This window comes from Lonchura striata, chromosome 6, assembly GCF_046129695.1.
Source record: "Lonchura striata isolate bLonStr1 chromosome 6, bLonStr1.mat, whole genome shotgun sequence".
Taxonomy (NCBI): domain Eukaryota; kingdom Metazoa; phylum Chordata; class Aves; order Passeriformes; family Estrildidae; genus Lonchura; species Lonchura striata.
Genome location: NC_134608.1, coordinates 40,573,958 through 40,596,746, shown reverse-complemented (window position 1 = coordinate 40,596,746; position 22,789 = coordinate 40,573,958). Strand labels below are relative to the sequence as shown.

The following is a 22,789-nucleotide window of genomic DNA, read 5'->3' as shown; positions in this document are numbered from 1 at the left end:
GGCATCATTTAGGACAGGAACAATTTCTGATGTAAACCCTTATAAGCAGGATGTTACTGAAACTGGCTTTAGGCTCTCAACACTCTGAGCTCTGCCAACATCTGGAGAATCTGGCTTTGAGTGCTTCAGGAGGGGAAGGAATTTTTCTCCTACAAGTGAGAGGAATGGATAAGCTTGCAACAGCACCTGCATTATCCATTTCTTTGTGAGACAGAAAACAGCCATGCACTAAGGCAAGCTGATGCTCCCAGACAACTGGTGGAAAGGCCAGAGGGGCTCTGTGGGTCTTGGTGGGTTGCTGGCAGCTGCTGGGCACCTTCTTAGCTTTGCCTGAGCACGAAAGGCCCTTTCCAGTCCACCCAGCATCTGGGTACGGGGACTTGAGCTCTTACCGGTCCCAGTTCTGGTGGGTCTGTGCTGTCCAAAGGAAACAGTTTTGCAGCTGAGTTTATTGATGGAGTACAAGCAACAGAAAGGCCCTCACAGAATACAGATTTCCCTGCAGTGGGACAAGAGCTGTGTCCTGTGAACTGGTGGGGCCAGACAAACCCTTCCCTTTGCGTGAGGACGAGAAACCCAGAGGGCTCAGTTTGCCCCACAGCTCCCTGAGCAGCTTCTGGCTGCAGGCAGGCACCTCTGGGAAACCCTGCAGACCCACAGAGGAGAAGAGGGTGGGTGAGGCTTGGATGCCTCTGCTAAAGTGGAGCTAGGAGAGGAGGATGTGTGACAGCCTGTGGGAATATGGGAAACACTGCCAACCCCAGGTGTCTTCTCCTAGGGCTTCAGGAGACCTTGTGCTTGGTGTCCCGAGCATGACTGTGCTGTGTAAAAGGGGTGGTGCCACAGCATGGGGAGCTCAGGGTCCCCAGTTCCGTGGCCTCTTGTTGCCAAGTCAACTTCTCGCCGTGTCAGCTGTGGTTACCGGTGGGATACGTGCGGGAGCCCTGTGAGGCTGAAGCTCTGCTGGAAGCACAACTGCGGAGCAGTAAGGCAAGGAGGCTGTCCTGCTGCCGAGCCCGCGGCCGGGCTGCCCGCGGCGCTGGCCGGTGCGGAGCCGAGCCGTGCGGAGCCGTGCGGAGCCGAGCCGTGCGGAGCCGAGCCGTGCGGAGCCGAGCGGAGCCGAGCGGAGCCGAGCCGTGCGGAGCTGCGGAGGCGGCGGGCCGCGCTCCCGCGCCCGCCCGCGGGCGCTCAGCCAGCTCTTTGTACGGGACAGGCAGCAGCCCGTGAGCTGCCACCTGTTGTCAATCTACCCCCGGCTAATCCATTCTGGACTGCGTCAGCAGTTCAAAAGGGCACTGTTAGTATTTTTTGCCAGCTTCAATTAACGTGAGATTTTGGAGGCCCCTCTGATCACATTTCATCTGTCATGAGTCAGGAACAAACCAGCCAGATTGCAGTTGAGAGGAGAGAAGAGAAGGAGTTTATTGCAAACCAAAACAACAACAGTGTTTGTGCCCCCTTGGCCAGAGTGGCTGGGAAGCAGGGGCCTTCCCACTCCTTTCAAAACCTGGAAAAATAAAAATTGGTGGCTGGAAATTCCAGCCCTTCACCTCCAAAAAAAAAAAAAAAAAAAAAAAAAGCTGCAAGTGCAATAACTTACTTCAAAAATTAAGAAGAAGCAAGCTGCAAGACTGTTTGTTCTTTTTTAATATTCCACTGTAATGAACTGGTAATACATGGTTGCATAGGCAATAACATTGCATGGCACAAACCTCATGTGGCAACATTTTAAATGATTTTTTTATTCTTTTTTTTTTTCCTGAACATTTTTAAAACTTTTTTTTTTTTTATATGTTCTACCCCAGGCCGTTAAGCTAAAGAGAAAAAAAAAAGGTAGCATTTATACAAGGTTACAATATTTTACAACAAAAAACCAATAATATTGATTGAGGTTTGTTTTCTTTCTCCCAGTCTCTCTTTCAAGCACTGCACACCTAAACCGATATATTATTATACATTGAAAACTGTCCTTCAAAATCAGTAGTATAAAAGTCCTAGCTCTACCTACCTACCTAGCTATGTGGGGGGGGGTGGAGAACCATGTTACCAGCAAAGAGTTAAGGGGGTGTAAGGCTGCTCCCTCGCCTCCTCCCAGCTCCGTTTGGGAAGCTGCAAAGAGCTGAATGACTTTCCATCCGATTCCACCCCCTTCCCATTTGGGTTTAATTTCTCCCTCGGTCTGTTTGCTTTTTGCTATGTCAGTCAGAGCAGCAAAATAAACACGGGGCTTTGCCTCTGCTTGATTATTTTTCAATCCTTTTCCAAGAAACTACCTTTTTGCCTTAGTTTGTTTGGAGAGTGTTTTACAATGTGCTGCCCGGTCTGAGCGTACTCTGAGAATTGGGAACGCGCCTCCCCACCCCAAAACACCTCCAGTGCGGCAGGAAAGCAGCAGGCAGCCCTGTTGGGCATTGCACGGGGAACTGGCCCGGGCTGGTGATGCCTCCCCTCGGCTGATGGGGCAGGTGAAGCCATGTGTGCTGTATGTGTCACGTGTGGCACACTTTCCCTAGCACCCTGCCTGTGCAATGGCTCAGGCCAAGCATGGCCCAGCAAAGACGTTTCATCTGGCAGGATGTGCATTCTGGCAGGCATGGACACTCGCTCACAATCTGCCACTGGCTTTAGAGGAGAGGGAGGGTGGTTCTCTTCTTATTTTGCTGTCTTGGTGTTCCTCCCTGTAGGGTCTAACCAGGTAGGTGCTGGCGCAGTGGGACCTGAACTGGGTAGCATATTCTGGAGGAGGCAGCCAGAACCTGGCTAGAGAGCCTGCTGGAGTGCAGGTGGGTGGCACTGCTGGCAGTAGGTGACGTGCCAGGGGCCTGACCTGGCCCCTCCCCAGGAGCTTGTTGAGGCACAGCAGCCCTAAGAGTCTGGACCCTGCAGGGTCCAGCAAGCCCCAACCTAGTTCCCCACTGGTTTCAGTTGCTACCAAAGCACTAACTACTGCTTGTGGGCAAGAAGTGCCTTCGAGTACTTGGCAGCGAGTGGTACCCAACTACTTTTAAGCCAGTGCCAGGAACCTATGCTGCTCTTGCTATTTGCATCCTCCTGCTCTCAAAGCTCTGGGACATCTCTAGGGTTCCCAGCCATGGGCAACATAAGGCAGCCACGTTGTAGGGTACCAGGGCCAGAACTGCTTGGGTGAAGTTTTGCTCCTCCCTCCATGAGGCTGGAGGGAGATTCTGGGTGAGCCCAGTTAGCTGGGCTGCACCCACAGAGGATGCCACCATGGGCATGGCAAGTGTTGGGATGGCTGATGCTTGTGAGATATTTTGGTGATGGATGGGGACAAAGCTTGCAGCTTTGAAGGCAAGTCCCAGCCAGGGAATTGTGATTCAATGTATAGACAGGAGTAAAATACTAAATAAGAAATAAATAGAGAAGAAAGTCATAAATAGAATTGAAAAGTATTAAAATAACAACAATAATAATAATAATTAAAAAAGGTGTCATCATGGCAATGTGAGATTGCGAGAACAGCAGTGACCCTGTGACCTTTAAGAAATGCAGTAGCTGTAGGCTGGCTAGGTTAAGATACACACACACACATATATATACATATATATATAAGTATATATATATATTTATACCGTTTTTCATGTTAATTTAACAGCTAGTCTTAAAAATCCTTTTAAATAAATTTTAAAAATGTATTTTAAGTACAGATGATGTAGCTTAAAAACTGCCAGAACAACTGCTTTTGAAGGTTTGGGAGGGACAACCCTTCCAGTATTACCCAGATGTGTGGGCGCAAGGGACTGTGCCGGAATGGCAGCAGCAGCCAGAGAGGTGAGGCAGAGCCTGGTGAACAGTGGGGCTGCCTGCAGCTGGAGGTGGGAAGGGAGCCCTGCACCAGGGGTCCAGGGAACAACATTCCCCTTGCCTCGTGGTGTTTTCAGGCAGGCTGAGGGCTGGGCACATGCAGCGGTGTTTAAATTAGACTGAGTCCAACATGTGCTTTCCACATGAATTTTAAGGTGAGAGAAAGTGGGGGCCAAGCTTCTCTAAATGCCAAGTCTGCTGCCAGAAGACTCTCCTCTCTCTCTCTAACAAGACAGGGATACAGCACTTAATCCTCTGGGCTGTTAAACAGCTCAGATGTAATACTGGCCCCGTGGAAGTCTGTGAGGAAAAGCTACCTTTTAACTTCAGTAGGGAATGCAGCTAAGCTCTTGAATAGCTACAGCCCTCCACAGGAGCTGCCTTCAGAGCTTGCAGGCTAAGCGAGACCTGTCCCCATCTGCCCGCCTGCCCACTGCACTCCCCTTAGCTCTGCTTGTTGCTAATTTGCCTCGTCAGCAATGGTACTGGACTGTTCAGGCAGCAGCCCTCCACTGGTTGCCTGCTGACATTGGGAAGCATCAAGATTCCCAGTGTACCTGGGAAAAGGCTCTCAACGCTGTGCTTAGCTGCCTACACAAATCTGATGGACAAACTGCCTCCTGCCACCAGTCCCTGGGTAGCTGGGAAGCTCAGTGGCTTCTGGGGTACCCAGTGTGGGATGTACACACCTCCAGCTGGTCAGCATGATCTTGCCTGGTTCAGTGATCAGCATCCCTTTCAGCATCTAAGCCACCATGCCTGAGGCCTCAGCTGAATGTTTATGCTGGGATGTAAATCCTGGCTGCTTGTGATGGGAGAGGCCCTGGTTATGCAGATGATGTAGTGAAATGCATGCTGGCTCCCTGTCCATAGCAGGGAAGTAATCTCCTAGCATTTCTGAGGAGAGGAAAAAAACAGTACTACTGGTGTTTTCTTATTCCAGTAAATATATTACTTTTGACCTAGCAATAGTGTATCATTAAGGTAGTGTATTGACAGACTATGGAAATACTTATATGGCTCATTAACCTGAAGCTGAACATTTGGTTGTAGCTTATTTGGAACTTTTTCGAAGACCACTAGATATTCCTGGACCTTAAACCACAAGATCCCCTAACACTGGGCATGAGGAAAGAGGGCAGGGTGACAAACCAGTTTTTATGGGAGTAGTATCCTATAATTCCCTTGCAAATCTCAGAGATGGCTACCCCAGCTCAAGCCCAGCTTGCAGAGCCACACTGTGTGGATGGTAGTGCTCAGCTGACTTTCAGCTTCTCCTTGGCAGTATTTCAGTGGGGTAAAAGGATATTCCAAAATTATTCCATGCACTATGATCATTGAAAAACTTGTAAAATGTTTAGCCTTGCAAAGGAGATCTTACTTAACAGCTCTGTGCAGGTAAGAGCCGTGGGACGGAAAAGCAGACAGGCATGTTGGTTCACACAAACCAGAGAAGTTCTGGTCTCTTCTACTTCCTCTGCAAAGTGAAGAGGAACTGAGGTGGCTGGAGATAGGGCAGCATCTCCTTGCTCTCCCTCGAGCCTCTTCCCAGCCTGTTCCCTTTGCTGTCCCTGGTGCAGAGATGCCCACGGCCACTGTGTGCAACAGGGCACTGGGGTGGAGGGCTGAGGAAGGGCCTGTCATTGCACATGTCTGACCCAGGATGAGGTGTATGAGCAATTTGGTGGCCTTGTGCCACGGTGGCGGTGTGCTAGTGCTTGAGCTCTTTCTTGAGGCAGTCTTTTTGGGGACTTGCAGATTTACATAGCAGTTGTGCTTCCCTGCCAGGGCTGCTGTCTCTAAACTGAAGTTAATAATTCCCAACCCAGTGAAAGACAGAGGAAATATTTTCCTGTACCACCATCCTTGTGAGGCTCAACATAGACCACGAGTAGGGAAAGCAAATCCCAGGCATTCCCTGGGGCATCGAGCCATGCTGGAAAGCTGTTGTTTGCTGGGGTGTATCTTCATCTGGGGCACCAGAGGGCTGGCAAAGACTCTCAGCATGATAGCACCGTGCCATGGTGGGTAAGGGCGTCCCCTTCACAGGCCTCTACAACTCTGCTGCATTTCAGAGTACAAGATGGAGTGGGAACAGGGTAGAAGGAGATGGGCTAATGTTGCCTTTTTTCTAGCTTCAGTTATCTTCCCAGCCCGGTTCCCCACTCAACTGTGGGAAGTAGTAGCTCCTGCTAAAAATTATGTTGGCAGTGCGAGAGAGTTTCTTTGCTGGTGCCAGAGTCCCCATCCAGTCCCTTGCCCAAGGCAGAATATGTGTGTGTGAGTGAGTGTGTGTGTGGGTGGGTGGTGGGATGGGAGAAGCTGCTGAAAGGCCAGTGGGCTCTTGCTCTTTGGAAAGGCATGTCTGGTGTCAGAAAAAACAGCGGGAAGAAAAAATGCCCAGGTTGTTGGGGAGGTGGCAGTGAGAAGGGAGGCATCCCATCCCAGATCTTAATGGAAGAGGTGCCGCTCCACAGCCTCCCTCTCCCTGCCTGACCCCAGGAAGCCGGGAGGTGCCACGTTCATGCTGGAAACTCTCCACTTACATTAACATATGTACTTTATATGCCTAGGGTAGCTAAAAGTGCTGCATTCAGATCCCCGAGGAGGCAACTGCTGTCTGGAGTCCAAGCGGATGGATTTCCTGGGCTGTCCCCAGGCGCTCTCTCCGTGTCCCGCGGGCACTGGGCTGCAGCCCTGTCATGTCGCCCAGGAGATCGCGGCGCTGTGCTCCTTCGCTTTCATCCTCAGGGCAGCGATGCTGGAGGTCTTGCGGTCCGGCTCGCTGTTCAGCTCGTAGCCATTGAGGCTGGGGCTCATCCCGGCCGTGCCGAAGAGGCCGCCCATGTGAGTCTGTCCCACGGGCGCCGAGACTCCCAGGAACTCGGAGACGCCGCCGGCCGCGTGGGGGTGGGCGTGGGGGGACATGCAGGACGGCACCGTCTCGCAGGGGACCACGCAGGCGGGCACGGGGGAGGCGGCTCCGTTGTTGCCAATCCAGGAGGGGTTCTGGATCTGGAAGTGGGAAAAGAAGCATCAGGGCTGCCCTGTGCAGGATGCTTTGGGCAGCTGGCTGAGGGAATGGACTGTGTCCAGCCCCGGTCTGGCAGGGCAGCCTAGTGGAGGGGCAGCCACTGAGGTGGGCATGCAGTCGCGTCTGCTGGCCCCTGCTCAGCCCTGCTGCAGCCAGCAAATCCACTCCAAAACCTGTATGCCAGCCTGCACGGGGCAGGGAGTGCAGCGGGGTTACTCACAGGGAGCAGGATTGTGCTCCCCTGCCACATCTGTTTATTTATTCTGCTCCCAGACACTCCTCTTAGTTTTTTTGTACCATGAGCACTTTTCTCAGTGCAGGAAACTTTGTGTCATCCGTGGTGTTTCTGTGGTCCTACTCATTACAGAGGGGTCAGGCAGAAAGCAGTGCTGTGAGGCTGCTCATCCACCATCCCTCTCCAGCTTGGGGCAGTTTTGCCTAGGCAAGGTTTATTTCGTACCGTATCGACATGCCTGTCGGAGCTGAGCCCCCAGCACAGGCAGCTTCATTGTCCCTCTCCCCCAAAAGTGCCCATCCAGGCAGCAACACCCACCCTGCTGCAGAGCCCTGCAGGGCCACCTCAAGAGACCATCTGGGATCCTGCAGTGTCACTCACAAAATGATATCGCAGAAGAAGAGAGGAGGGCTCAGTATTTGGCAGTGGGAATAGGTGTGCTGCAGCAGGGGATGCGCGGGCATGCAGGATGAAAGCAGAGAGGAGGTGAGCAGCTGGCTGGAGCAAGAGGGCAAAGGGCCCTTCATCCCACTGCCCCTTTCCACTGCTTGCCCTTGGGCCCTCTCTGATCTCTTACCTCCTGCAAATTGCTTTTCAAATTTTTGATCTCTTGTGCTGGGAGAGGAGGGCAGTATGAAGGGATAGAGCAGTGTAAGTTACAAAGGCAAGAGAAGGACATGCTAAGAAGGCTGCTTGAAAAGCTGCTTTGGCGTCTCAGCTGTTTCAAAAGGATTTCTTGTTCAGTTTATGGGAGACGCCAAGCGGGAGAGAGGTCAAACACTCCTGGCTTGGCTGTGGGGTAGCATTGGTACAGCAGTGGCTGGGGAGGCAGCTGACAGACAGGGTGTCAGGGAGGGAGGACTTCCAGCAGATCTGTGAGGACAGTCAGGTTCAGAGCATCATGCCTGCAGAATTGTGCCCTTGAGCAAATTCTGGGTGGTGGGAAGAGGAGTAGAGGATGGAGGGAGTGCTTTCTGGGCACAGCCTAGTCCTGGAGCTAGCAAACCCCAGTCTGCCTGGCATCATCTAAAGTGTTGTGAAACTGGGGTTAGCCCAATGTTTAAGAGGCAATTTTGCTGACAGGTCTTCTAAGACAGGAAGCTAAGGAGGGGAGGCAACCCTGTGACTTGGTTCCAGGGTCAGGGCAGGAATGGTTTCAATAGGACTCAGAAGCAGCCTCAGGTACTCCAACAAGACTGCTCCCTCCCCTCTTCCTTTGGAGCATAAATCTATCACTTCCTTGGGAAGCATCCTCAGATGTCACCAAGTGTGCTGTGCATACCACAGCTCATCACTGGGAGACTGCTGTGGGAATTTGCCAGGGGAAGAATGCTTTTATCCAACCACCATGTCCAAGGGGCATCAAAACCAGACATAGTAACAGGAAGCCACCCTGGGATCTGCTATTCTTTAGACACGAATGAGCCTTTTGGATCTTTTTTGAATCAGTGGAAAGCTAGTGGGCAGCAGCATAGGATGTGCTGAGCAGGGTGGTCTGTGCCCAGGGGTGCTTCTCTATATCACACAGTGCTGGGCTTGGTACCTGCTTTAAATGTAGCTGCTCTGGGCCAGAGCATGAGGGAGCCAAGCAAGACTAAAAATCTGCCAGCCCTTCAATGCCTGGCACTATAGCCCCAGTGTCTCTGCAGCCTTGCCAAGGGCAGGTGGATGTGCCTGAGAAGTGAAGCATGGCTGGGGGAGGACTGGCACCAGAGGCAGCGTGTCCAGCAAGCACTGTGCCAGGCAGGGGAATGCACTCACCTGGGCGTAGTTCTCAGCACGGGTGAGCAGAGGCAGCTCGTAGGCGGTGGAGAAGTGGGTCCGGACCTGCTGCATCTGACCGAACCGCTCCCGCTTGCGCCATTTGGCTCGCCGGTTCTGAAACCACACCTGGGGAGAGGTGACAGCAGGGCTGTGAGCAAGGGGAGCCCAGCAGTGCTGGCAGCCCGACAGCCCTGAAGAGCCCACCAAAGGGCAGGGCCATGCCAGGTGGTGGTTTGGTGTGGTTTGGTATGGCATGGAGAAGGGCACTGCTCCACACACGTGCTCTGCAGGGGAGAGACGGTCCTTCCCTGCTTCTCCTGAGGGTCTGGGGCCAGCCTGTGCTCCGGGAAAGGGAGCACTCCATGCAAATGGGGATATCCATCTTCTGGTGCACAGCCTCTCTGGGGACATTCCCAGCTCTTGCCTGATTTGCCCTGGAATAGCCCATCTTCCTCTCACCCCTAAATCTGTGTTACCCAGGCTCTGCCTGCTGCTTTCCTGCTGTCAGCCAGTCTCAGAGAAGTGTGAATACATCCGTGTGTGAATACATCTGCTGCCAGGCTGAAAACAGCAGTGATGGGGCTTTCCCCAAGACTAATTCTGGCTATGATGCCATTGACTGCAGCTTGCATTTCTCACCAACTCTCTCATTTTTCTTAACCGCAACAAAAAATACGAAGCTAAACACCCCTTCCCTCCTTAGCTGCAGGAAAGGACAGGTGTCCTATAGCATCCTTTGGTTTACACTGAGTTTTCTTTGCAGGGTTTGCTACTCTTTGCTTCACAGTGCTGCTCAGATCCCTTTAAGGCAAAGACCAAAACTCTGTTTCTGCTCTTATTTTTACTGGCTTGACATCAGTGTGGATTATTGCACTGTTGTCAGCACCATTGCTCCTGATTTGCATCAGCCTAAGAGAGATCAGAGCCTGGCCCAGTGTCTTCAAAGCCTCTTGAAGCTCGTGAGTCAGGGAAACACATCAATCAAGAGCTGCTTTGAAGGCACTGAGAGATGAGGACGATCACCAGGGGCTGGGTTGTGCAGGTCACGCCAGTGCATGAAAGGAGCACTCCTAGAGCCTCTCAGCTCTGCTTCGAGTTTTACACGGTGACTCGCTGCAGGGGGCCAGAGGGGTATTGCTGACAAGCAGCTTGGCCCTTCCCACGCCTGGCCATGGGGCAGCTTCGCTGCTTGCCAGGCACCTGGGGAAAGCAGACGCCAGGTAGGAAGCTCATGTCTTCACAGGACAGCAGGACAAGGCAGGTGCTTGGCACAAGGTGGGATGGCAGGACAATTTTTGCGGGGGCAGGAGTGCTGTAGGTCCTGCAACCTGAATCAGTGCAGCCAGGAGCTGCTACGGAGAGGTATAAGGGGTTTGGGTTTCTGGTCTGAGCTGACCTTCCTATTTGTGCTGGAAGAGTTGTTTCAGGCTCTCCTGCTTCAGTTTCTGCCTTCCACCACATAGACAGCCTCGTGAGGGTCTCTTGCAGCCAGGCCTGTGGTATGATAGGCTGCTAAGGGTCTAGCCATGCACTGTGGTCTGCTTTGGGCAGGGAGCCGATAATGCAGCTGCCAGGCATGTGCTTCTCATGTGGGCTGTGGAAAGCACAGGGTTTAGTGCCCGGTCCCATGGCCATGATGCCACTGGCATGGGCCATCCACTAGCTGGCCAAAGCAGCAACCTGCTATCAACCCCCTACCCCAAATCGATAACCCTGTGTTTTCAGTAGGTGCAGAAAGCATCGGAAGAAGCATCCTAACGTTATCCCAGCACACACTGCACATGCAGAGCGTCTTACTGGAGCAGGTTTGATGCCTCAGGCATCTGTCTGTTTTTCTTCTACCTCTTCTTGGCACAGCCACTCCAGCCCAGCTGCAGGCCAGTCCCAGGGCTGGCCTGGATCACGCCGCTTTGATCTGCAGATTCAAAGTTAGCGGTGGTGACCTGGTTCTTCCTCAGGCGGAGGAGGCCCCGCTGTGCTCAGAGGGGTGGAGAACAGGTAGGGAGCAGAGTGCTGGCTCTGCATGAGGCCGGGATGAACATATGCCAGGCATACGCGGCCGTTCCCTGTGTGCTGAAGGCACCGGCTGCCTTGCCTGCCTGAGCATCCCACCTGGGAGCAGGGAGGCCGAGCTCAGGCTCCCATGGCAGGGTGTGGCCCTGCAGTGTGACCTTCGAAGACATCAGTGCAGGGTCTGTGCCCTCTTCCTCCCAGGACAGCACAACAGCTGCCTTGACAGAGCAGAGTGGGGTCTGGGCTTCTGCTCTAACACATTGGATTGAACAGAGCAAAGCAATTTAAATTGGCAGTTCCCAAATTGCCATGTGGCTGGTGGCTGGGGCAATGTGGCAAGTCATTGCATTAGGCTGAAGAAGAAGAGTGTCTTCGGTCCAAGTGTTGGTGTCAGAGGCACCAGAGGCAGTCTGAGAGCTGACAGTGAGCTCTGAAGCACTTGTGGTGAGTTTGGATCACTTTTAAAATCTGCCCTTTCTCCTCTGGTCCAAATCCTTATAGGCTTCTTGGTATTTTGCAGTTGGGTTTCTCCAGGTCTCCACAGTTATCCGGGAAAAACAAGACAGGCATGGCAACGCATAATGTGAAAATGTCAGCAAAAAACCTCAACTAATCCTCAGTATTTCCACAGTCTTAGAAGACACCTGCTTTTAAAAAGCAAATCTAAACCCAAACAGAAGTTCATTTTCCTTTCATTGCCTGTCACTCCCTGTCAAGAGCGGCTGTTGTGGGATGGGAATGTGACAGCGGAGGTTGCAGTGGCTAGTGCAGCATGTCCTCTGGGGTCAGGATGGGCTACTTTGTGCAGGGGCCAGCAGTCACTGTGGACTGAATCTCAGTGTTAGCAACTACAGCAGGAGTGTACAGTAATGGCATGTGTCTAACTCCTGCAGACAACGCTTTGATAAGCCCTGATGTATCCAAATCAGCCCTGTAAAAATCTACAGAACAGAGAATGTTTCATGTCTCCATAAACATTCAGCTATATGCTGGTACCTAAATATATATGCATACACAGCTGATGTGCTGTTGGGGGTGGAGAGGCCAGAAGTGGCCTGAGACAAAGCAAGGAGGCTCCTGCTCACTCTCTTGGTGCCTCTACCCTTGCACCCAGTGGGCACTGCCAGTCTGCCCCTGCCACCAAGCCCTGTGTGCCCTGCACAGGGCACAGGTGGATGGGCTCAGTTGGGACTTAACCCAGGTCACTGACCATGTCTGGATAGTTGGGGGCTGCATCACTGATCTGTCCTTCCTCCAAGTTAAAGGTCTTTTCCCCTCTCTCATGCCCGCACCGTGGCAGTGGTGGTGAGGCTGCACATGTGGTGGTGGGCTGGTGGCAGCTGTGGGGTTGTGTTCATGCCCTGTGCTCAGCAGCCCTCACTGCATCACTGCTCTGATGCAGGTAAGAGCTGCCCACCACATTCAAGTCTCCTGTGCTTTTACTCTCTTCTGGCAGCCTCAAAGCATCCATTCTCCCCATTCCTGTCCTCTCACCCTGCTACCCTCCTCTCTCTGCTCAGACTCCATCTGTCTGTGTTCAGGACCCCATCCCTCTGTGAAAGGCCAGGCCATCTCCCCTCTTGCCAGAGATGGACACCAGTCCTTTGCTTTTCAGACTGCAAGAACAGAGCCAGAATTCATCCTTGAGTGCTGAAACTGGACACCGTTTTATCAGTGGCCTGGAATGGGAAATTGGAGCCTGGGATGAGAGAATTGAATAACTCGAGCTTGTTTTCATTTCATGTTTAATTTCCTGCAGGCTTAGCTCAGGCTTTCCGCTCCTTCCACCAGCCTCCCAGGGTTTTATGGGGGAAAAGGGATCAAGATATATTACTTCTTTCTTTGCTTTGCTTTTTTTCTTTTCTTTCTTTTCCAAGGCGGTGATTTTGCTACAGCAGAGTTTGACATTTCCCTCTCACTTTTAAGCCCCACCGCATCACAGGGTCACCGCCAAAAACATTTCATTAATGGTCCCAGCAATCATAAAGCTGGCTCTGAGGGGGGCTGCCTGAGGGGTTATATTCCCTGGCTGTGAAGCCTCCTTCTAGTCCCATCCCTTTCTCCTCTCCCAGAGAGCAGTCCAGGAGGTAGATACTGATAACCCAAGAGAGATAAGCAGCCAGGGCCAGGCTGGCATGGGCTTGGGATGTGCCTGTGTGTGTTTCAATGCAAGGGGAAGGAATAATGTGTGAATACATGTGTCTACCTTATTTTTCTAGTGCCACTGCCTCAGGCAACTGCAGCAGACCTGGATGAGCTGAAAGAGCCTCAAGCAGTTGCTGATACCAAGCAGAAGGTCTTTCTGGGGCTCTGCAGCCCCAGACATGGAAGAGAAGAAAGGAATGAGATATACATGGTGGATAGGACCTACATGAACTCAGCGCCCCCTGTGCACCCTTGCAGGTTTGTGGCTGAGCTGTAGCAACCTCTTCCTGGCTGTGCCTCTTCACAGGGCTTATGCATGGCTCCCACTTCGGAAAACAGGGATGTGCAGTATCTTAATAGTACATGGAAACAAGGGGCAAGGTTGTGGGGAGTAGACAGGAAAATGTTGCATTGCATCACAGGGGATATTAGCTTTGACATTGTCAGACCCCAATACAGATGGCTGGAAACTGAGGCAGGCAGGGAAATGGAGTGGGAGAGGGGCCAGGCCATGGAATGCCACTGCTTCACAGACAGTATGGTCCACCTCATGTATGCTGCTGGCATGGGCTCTTCTCCAGACACCAAAAACTCTGGCAGCTACTTCACTAATGAAGCATGAGCTTGGGAAAGGGATGGAAAAATCAGAGCTGCAGAGCCTGTCTGGGCTCTGCATCTGTTTCTGCTTGCAGTGCAGCTGGTTATGCTCCCCAGGAAGCCAAGCCTAGCCATAGGGGATGCATAGGGGATGACCCCCAGGCAAAAGCTGTGAGAAGGAGCATCACACCTTAAACCTGTGCCTCACCTTTCTGCCATCTCACTTTGCTTAGTTCAGCTTTTCAGGCAGCTGAAGCTGACCTCCAAAAAAATCATTCCAGGGCAGGCTTATCCCTTAGATGACATGTCTTCCTTGGGAGAGGGACTACTGTGCTTCCCTCAAAGCCCATGGGGCTGCAGCAGGTGTGTGCCCAAATACCCCACAGCAGCCAGAGCCTTTCCCAGCACAGTGGAGGGTTCTGAGTACCTAGCAGCTCTTTGTCTTGAAGGGGAAAAGTAGTGAGGGGTTTGTATCTGATTTTTGATTTCCACCCTCTAGCCCTTGTTTCTTGGTCCTTGCAGTAGGCCTTTGCTTCACCATCAGCCTCCTGAGCTGCAGCCCCATGCCCGTACCCACTCTTGGGCTGTGAGCTAATGGCCCTTGATGCCACACTGCTGGTACTGGAAGACCCCACAGAGCAGAACTGCCCAGGGGGTGGGAGGCCAAAAACAAGGCTAAACAAGCTATGGCACAACCCAGAGGTGGAGACAGGCACTAGGTTGATTCACTAAGGCTTTGTCTCCAAAATCCTCCTTCGTGGGAAGAGCAGCCCTGTGCTATCAGCAGCAGAGCCCTGTGCCACCTCAGACTGCACCTCCACGCCTCCCGGGGGCTGCCACTGCCGTGCCAAAGCCAAGCAGCCCACTAACTTACAGCCCCAGCCCCTGGGGACACATCTGGGATACCAGGACCTGGGCTGCCTCTGGGCCTGCCCAGCCAGCACCTGCTGCGCTGGGCACGAGCTGCAGGTCCTCGCTCTCCAGTGACAGTCTGCACTGCTGCTGACAGCACAGCAGTCCTGCATCACCAGCTGGTGGCCTGATGCCAGCCCACGGCCCAGGTCACTGGGTCCTGCCTGGCAGAGCCAGGGAATGACTGAAATGCAAGTGCTTACCCCTTTCACCATGGGATAGGTGCACGAGCAGCCAGGCCACTCAGACAAGCCCTTCAGCAGCTCTGTCACACGAGCCTTGTCATCGCCGTCCCAAGTGAGAGGTGGCACTAGCAGGGAGGCTGTTCTTAGCTGCCTGTGGCAGCAGGCTACTGGCACATTTATCTCAGAGCAAGCTAAACCCCTCTTTGCCAAATGTACTCCTGGATACTTAGGGAGTTCTGCCCTCAGCTGAAGTGTGATCCAGGGGTAAAGTGAGGGAAAACCCCAAAATGAAGGGTCATATGTAAGGAATGTGTAGATTGCATCTGCCTCACCTGCCCTGGCTCTGATGGACAGCCCTTCACACTGCATGGGATGACATAGTAGCTGCAAACCCTGGCTCAGAAGCGAGCGGGAGGAGCTTGCCACCCTCCAGCACCTCATTCTCATTCCTGAGCTAAAGGAATGTCATGCACCGTGCAGTCAGTAACCCGATGCTATGCCTGGCCTCCCAGGAGACCCCATTAGCACTTGTGGTGTGTTTTTGGGAAATCAAGAGCTGCATCCAGTGGCACAAGCAAAGAGCTGATGTTTGTAGCAGTGCCTTGCTCTGCCCATCCCGTGGTGCTCAGCATGCTGCGCTCGGGACCAACGGGAATCACAGGGCTGCCTACTGAAACGCAGCCATGTCCAGCCTGAAGAGAAACAGCTGTGGGGAGGAAGAGCACACCAACCCTGCAAACCAGTTTAGGCAAGCACACGAGAACTGTTTGAATTCAGCAGGGAATGTACAAACTAAAATGGACTTAAGCATGAATGTGGGCCTTATTTGCAACAACTACTTGTAAAGGTTAAAGCAGAGACTGCCTGCGAGCTGGGACTATTCCTGGTATAAAAGATAGAATAAGGTGTCTCCGTGGGCCAATTGTTCTTGATGCTAATGCAGGTTCTGGGGGTGGTGAGCTGACAAATGCCTGCAGATGGAAGTGACAGGATTAGCTGTGCTGGAGAAGGAGCTGGCCACCAAGGCATGAGCTGCGGATGTCTGCTCCATGCAGTGGTGCTCCTTTTTGCACACGGCTGAGCCCTGACATGCCTCCTGTTTAACCTTGACTCACAGGAAAGGGCACTAGTCAGAGAATCATTCCCTCCTCTGATGTGGACTTCAGGTCTGCTGGCCCCCCAGGTTAGTTCAAGGGAGCTCATTCATGAGAGCTGGCACCTGTGTGGTGGAGGTGATTGAGACTGTCAACAGAGTGTGGCTGTTTGACTCTCCTGCTTCTCCTAAGGTGGTGGGTGCACCTTTTACCTCCAGATCTCCAGCTTTCATGCAGTCTCAGCACCTGCCAAGCAGCAACAAGAGCTGCCTCTCTTGCATCACCATGTTCTCTGGCACTGAACTCCCAGTCACCTCTGCAGCCCCATCTGCCAGAAAGAGCCAATGCTGTGGAAATCTTGCTCCCACTCAGAGTAAAGAACCTGTGTCCCTGCAAGCCTCCAGAAGGGAGCAGATTTTCTGCAAGTTTTGTTCAGAGAGGCAGTGAGGCTTACCCACCTACTGTCCCACTAGCTCAAGGGCAAGAGGTGTTTCTGTGAAGACTGGATTGCAGGACACCACACCAATAAAGGAGGTGACACCAGTGTCAGGTGTGGATGTACCTCCTTGTGCTTTCCTTGTGCCACAGGCTCTGATTAGGGCTTGGCTGCCTGCAGCTTATGATGGGGCTGCAAGGGAACCTCAGAGGTTTTTTGCAGCTCATCTACCCCTTACCCAGCCCCAGGATTTCCCCCCATACCTGTACACGAGCCTCAGTGAGGTCTGTCCTCATGGCTAGCTGCTCCCTGGCATAGACATCGGGATAGTGGGTCTTCTGGAAGACCTTCTCCAGCTCCTCCAGCTGGTAACTTGTGAAGGTGGTGCGGTTCCTCCGCTTCTTGCCCTTGTTGCTCTCCGAGTCAGCCTTGTCCATGGGACTGGGGAGGTCTGTGCTGGCCCTGTCCTGGGGCACCTTCACCCCGGCCTCCTTCACGCTGAGGTAGCTGCTGTCCATTGCTGAAGGGTCGGAGCTTGGCTGCAAGTCAGGCTCTCCCAAGCCGCTTTCCTTACCTGTTTCAGTGGGAGGCAGGGGAGGGAAGAGGAGGGCAGGTTTGACCAGGGATAGGGGCAGGGAGAGAGAGAAAAGGAAAGAGATGTAAATCTTTTGACATATTTTGCCTGGCACAGATGGGCAAGAGGAGGTTGGGGCCAGCTCTCTCAGCTCCAGCTCCCTCTCAGAGACCCAGGTGGGAGGATGAGCTCTGCACACTCAGGTGCGCACATCCCAGCAAGACCCTCCTTCAACCTCTCAACAGCCACATCAGGGTTGAACATCATGGAGCACTACATCCCTTGGTCCTGGCCACAGGGAAGGTCTCTGAGAGGTACCCATCTGCTCCGTGCACCATGCAGGTCCCCTGCCACCAGCCCATCTGTGCTCCCCTGCTGAATAACACAGAGTAGAAAACCAGGAGTACAGAGCAGCCCCATGTGATGCTCGGTGGGGTCTGTTTGATGCTCCTGCATCCTCAGGCAATGCTGGTGTGTCAGCAGAGGTGCTCCTGATTGACACCCCCAGTCACCCCCACAGCCTTCTGCCAGGACTTGCATTGCTTTTGGCAAAGACGTTGTTAATGGGGCTTAGTGCCACAGAAAAGGACAGTTTGAGACACCTGCTGAAACAGCACCCCGTGTGTGCAGGGCAGAGGGAAATGAGAGGAGTGTGACAGCGGTCTGGGGCACTGTTTCCACCTGGTTGCCCTCAACAATTAATAATTAACGAGACATGACATATGAGAGCAGCATGGCAGTGCAGGAGGAAGAGGTTTCAAACCCTGGACCAGTGAACTTGTTCCTTTCTAAAAACCACCTTTGAGCTTTGTAAATGGCGTATATGTGTTCTCAGGTGCAGGCACTGTTTGTGTCCTCCCCTGCACACCTCCTGCCTCCAGTGGCAGTGGTGTCCCCTTCATTAGCAAGAGTGATGCTATGCCAGCAGGACCCTGGTGGGGACCCATGGCTCTCCTTTATCTGATTCCACTGCTCTGCATGGTGGGCTGAACCCAGGACAGAAAATGAGGGATCTGTGTGGGCGACTGGCCACCTGGCATAAAATGCATAGCCAAGGGTCACACCTGACCCCATTTCTGGCTGGGATCTTTGGGCAAAAAACATGGTAGCCCTTTTGCAGGTTTTAACCTTGAGCCACTATGCTCAGTTCCTAAATGTGTGGGAAGTGATAGTGTGCTATTTTCTATCCATGCTCTCCTTACCAAGCCAAGAGCACATAATCTCATATTTTTTTGAAATTTCCCTTTAGTCTATTTCTAAAACTTACTAGGCCAGGATCAGTCTTTCTGGGAAACAGTTCCACTGTGTAGTGATGTCCCCACTGGGAGCTTTTCCCAGGCAATGTGATAGCCAGGGTCATTAATGCCAGCTTGGGCATCTTAGCCTGTGTCTTTGGCAGTACTCATCTCTTGTTACAAAATCCTTTTGCCAATTCACTGTATATGTACAGTTTAGCCCTTCTGTGAACATCTCTGTCAGATCTTCACAGCCAAAAGCCTATGAAAATTGTTGTGACAAGGGGTACAGTGTACAAGTCCTTGCCCATCTTTCACTCTTGCAGCTCAAAGGCTGCACTGAGATGATTGGGATGAAACCAGGAGGTGAAATGTAGCTATCACCCTCAGGCTTAAGAGCAGGGATGGCCCAGGTTTAAGTCTGGGGGGGATGAGCTATGAAAGGGATTTGAGAAGAAAATTGCCCAGGTGGTACAGAGGGATTGTAGGCAGACCTTGGATGAAGGCAATGGAGTTACCTGCCACTTTCACCCTACTGTGATTTCAGATTTATTGCTTTCTCTAATATTGTTACTTCAGACTTTTGAGGAGCTCCATATAAAGCTTACCAAAGCTTGATGTCTATCTCATCTCTCTTTGCTTTGATCCTTGGGAACATTTTGCAAAAATTTATGCTCCCTGGGCTCCAGGACCTGTGTCTAGTCTGACACAGACACAGAGGAGGGACTGATACACTCTCTCTTCTTTGATCCTGCCTTCTCCAACTGGCTGACCTCTCGCACTGCTCCTGGGGGATGCAAGTGGACAGACCTGTCCAAAATGGGCTGGGACAGTGCCCTGCCCCAAAGCCTTGGTAAATCATACACTACAGACATGATATTTGTAATTTTTACAACAGAAAATAGAACAATTCCAGAAAGTCTGCAGCAATGGACTGCCACCTATGAGATTCAGTAGAGACAGAGTAATAAATAAAGTATTCCAAGAGGTTGGGGGTTTTTTCCCCTTTCTCTCTTTCTTTTATTATTTATGTTGTCAGGAAGCTCAGTACATTTTCCCCCACAACTTTACTTTGGCTGCCTCCCTAACTCCTAAACCCCCTGCAGCTCCAACAGCAGCAAACACGAGACTTGAAGACTTTCCTTGGGAAATCTTCTGCTGTTTTTTATCTGCTTCAGGAGCTCAGTTAGCTGGGGAAGGGTCTGCACAAACACACAGATACACAAACACACACACACATAGACACACAGAGGGACAGAGAAAAGCGCTGTGTCTGTTCTAAGTTTGTTGACAGCATAGCTCAAACTGCAGCTGAGAGCAGACTTTCAGCGGTGATAAGTTATCTCCATCACAAACCACCAGCCCCAAGATGCAAGGACTGTCCCTACTGCACAAGCAGTGGGTGTTCCTGTGCCTTTTCTGCCAGTCCAGAGCCTTCCTTGCAGCTCAGCCATGCTGCTCTAGTGCTCCTGCACTGCAGCAGACATGGGCTTCTTCATCTCTAGCCCCTGAGAGCCCGGGTAGGGATGAACTGTTTCCGTGGGAGGGGCAGAAACTCCGGGATGGAGGGCCTGATGGCAGTGCTGGGAGGGCATGGTGTGCATCCACCCTCAGCTGAGCATCCCAAGAAATAACTCTCATTCCCTAGAAACAGGCTCCCTGACCTCAAAACAGTCATGCTAACTGCTGAAGTGAAACAAATTGCATACATCTGCATATGGATATGCCCAGACTTCCTGTAACTGGAGATGGCCTCAAAGTTTCAGTGCAAAGTTTGGAGTGTCTGTTTCTAATCAAACCTAGAGAGACCTTGTGTTACATATTGTGAAGATCTCTATGACAAGGAGTTAATGTGAGCACCACTGCACCCTTACAAGCCTGACAGCAGAGCTTGGTGCCTCCTTCGTTGCTTGCCAATCCATCCTTGCCCTTGTAGCAGTAGAAGGAGGATATTTTCTGACTTCCCACAATTATACCATCCTTTCTCAATGCCTTGGCTCCCTGCTAGACTGTCAGCACTCCCAAGACCTTCCCTGAGTCACCCTGTGTCAGCTGCCAAGGAACAGTCCAGGATAACTGGGCATGTGGGCCCCAAGCATCTTGCAGCTCCTTTTGGGCAGGAGGGATGCCTGCATTCTCACTTCTTCTGCAGGGGATATGCCTTTCAAATCTCACCACATCTGTCCTGGGAACCCTACAGTGGAGAAACGGGGTGCAGGAGACACAAGACTATGTTCACCTATGGCCATGAGGAGAGGCCATTCTGAGACAGCAAGGCATTGTGCTGCTCTGCTCACATGCTCCTGGAGGGAGCAGTCATCTTTATCATGCTGTCAGAATGCTTGGATTCACAGCTTGTATCTGTTTTGTTCCTCAGGTGTGCTATTTTGAGAGAAAATCTTCACTATGTACAGTCTTATCCATGGAATTTAATTTAGAGCAAAGTCAGCTTGGTGCATCCACAGGGATGGAGGCTGGGACATTTCCAGCACACAGCTTTGGGTCCAACTTGAAATGGTAGGGTTGCTTTGCACAGCACATGCATGACAAGTCACAGCTCCTGCCCCATAGGCTGCTTCACACAGATCCTGTGGTGGCAGCCCCACAGCCCATAAGGCTGCAGGAGAGCTCCATGGGCAGCACAGCCCAGGGACACAGCCAGCACACGGCAGCTTCCCCTGCTAAAGAGGCTGCTGGGGCTTGGCACTGCTATGTACTGCTCTGGCAACATCTAGTCCAAGCTATTACAGTGTCAGCAAAGAGCTGATGCTATCCCAGTTCTGGGAGGCTTCAAGAATAGCCTGGAACTGCTACTGGCATGTGGCAGCTCACAGACATTGTCTGTCTGTGGGCAACCCATGTCCAAAGAGCACAGCACGGGTGGCATGGGGCTGCAGCAGCCTGCCCTTCTGCTCCCACACTAAATGACACTGGGGCCTTCTGCTTTCCTGTCCAAGTGTGGGCACAGGAGTGTGGGAACAGGTTCCCAAGTGTGGGAATAGGAGTGCTCCCCCCACCCACCCCCAGATTCCATGCCTCCGGTGCTGGCCACTTTAGGGTGCCTCTCCTTGCCTACACAGGTATGGCCCTTTGAAAAAAAAAAATTAAGGGTCTTCATAGCAATGAAGCTTAAAAAGAAAAAAAAAAAAAGCTCTTAATGTCATTGTCTGAACTCTCACTTAAATACCAGTGCTAAAATTTTGTCTAGAGAGGGTTCAGGCAGTGTATTTTGCACTTCTTACTAAGGCAGATTTGCACCAGAGCCCAGCCAGCACATCTCAAGGACTTGGCCAACCACAGGAATCTTATCCAACTCCTGTGATCATGCCTTAACTCATGCTGAAATGATTGTACTTGTTTCTAAGCTATCTGTTGCAGTCTTCTGCCTCCTATCTGTCATTAAAGTCTAGAAGTCAGCGCAAGACTATTATTTTTTAAAAATTCACATTTTGGGTTATATAGGAAAAAACAAAGTGACTGAATTTTCGACATATAAAGACCTGAATATTTAGGTTTATTTCTGTTGAGGGAGTCAGTGCTCTTACAGTCTGCACATGTAGAAAGGATTTTAACACTTTTTCAGTTGTATGTGGCATCACTGATTTTATTCACAATGATCAGATGCTTAATCATACTTTCACTCTTGTGCCCAACTGAAGTGCCCAACTGGGCAGCATTCATCTCTTAAATGCAGGTGGTATAATTCTAGATAGGAGAAAAACCATTGGCTTCCTTCTGGAAGCTGCAGTTACCATTTTCTGCTAAGCAGAAGCTGGTCGGATCATCTCCATTTCAGCTCTGGGTAAGGATGAATACACAGCCTGTGCGTCCCTTCCAGACTGGGACCTCCTTTGGTTGATTCTGCAGAACCTGAAGGAAGGCTGAATACGGTCTAAGCTACTCCTCTGCTCATGGTACAGCACTCACAGACCTCCCATTGTGCTCAAGAGACCACTGCATGAATGTTCTCCTCTGCATGGACACTGTCCATCTCTGCTGAGCTTGTCAAAGCTGCTGGCTCTGCTGCTCTGCTGCCTGCGCCTGCTGGGGCTCTACAGCAAAGTGGGGGACACAGTGGTTACTCACGGTGGAACTCAGTGACTAAAAATAGCTGTGAAATTCCTGATCACCTTGGGGAGCTAATTACAGGCAGAGTGAAGTCCTACAGAAAAGTCTGCTTGTAGAAGAATGAAAAAGGGAAAGGAGTGTTTCTTTCTAATGTGCTTCTCCTGACCACACCTTAGGGCTCTCCTCTTTGAGAAGAGATTTATTTTTCTGATCAGAGCATACAGCAGGAACAATACTAAGGCCTGGAGCAGAAACATCTAAAAACCTTCTTCTGTTCCTGAAAAGCAGTCTGGAGACAGTGTCAAATGTCCCACACAGTAAGTCCATGGGTGGATGTTTGGTGGCCCTGAAGCCAGTGTTTAACTTGAGTCACTGGCTCTACCTCCACTCTGTGCCTGGGAGATGTTTCTGAGGGAGTCAGATTCATCTCAGCCCTGGCTGCACTTAAGCCCTTTTGTTCCTGGCTTTTGTTCCTGGCTAGTTCTCCTGGAGTAAATCACTGTATGAGTTTGGGGACAGACAGCTTGATAAACATTAGCTCTAGCGCTGCTGAGAAGTTTACATCACAGCAAGCCTTGGGAATATGCACTATTTACTTGGTAAAATTACTGCTCCTCTCACTTTTATTCTGAACTAGCTTTTTTTCTCCCCAGTACAAACATCTGTTTTTGA

At 51.6% G+C, this 22,789-nt stretch overlaps 1 protein-coding gene across 1 annotated transcript in view; it reads right to left on the bottom strand.

Moving 5' to 3' along the window:
• Window positions 1-5,983: 5,983 nt before the first annotated feature.
• Window positions 5,984-22,789, bottom strand: part of ALX4 (ALX homeobox 4) — a 38,581-nt gene continuing 21,775 nt past the window's right edge. Inside the window, exons 2-4 of the mRNA XM_021533620.3 lie at window positions 16,504-16,814; window positions 8,856-8,984; window positions 5,984-6,840 (exon numbers count right to left, since the gene is read on the bottom strand). Of these exons, the coding sequence (XP_021389295.1) occupies window positions 6,526-6,840; window positions 8,856-8,984; window positions 16,504-16,814 (755 nt within the window). The 3' untranslated portion in view covers window positions 5,984-6,525. The remainder of the gene's footprint in view (window positions 6,841-8,855; window positions 8,985-16,503; window positions 16,815-22,789) is intronic.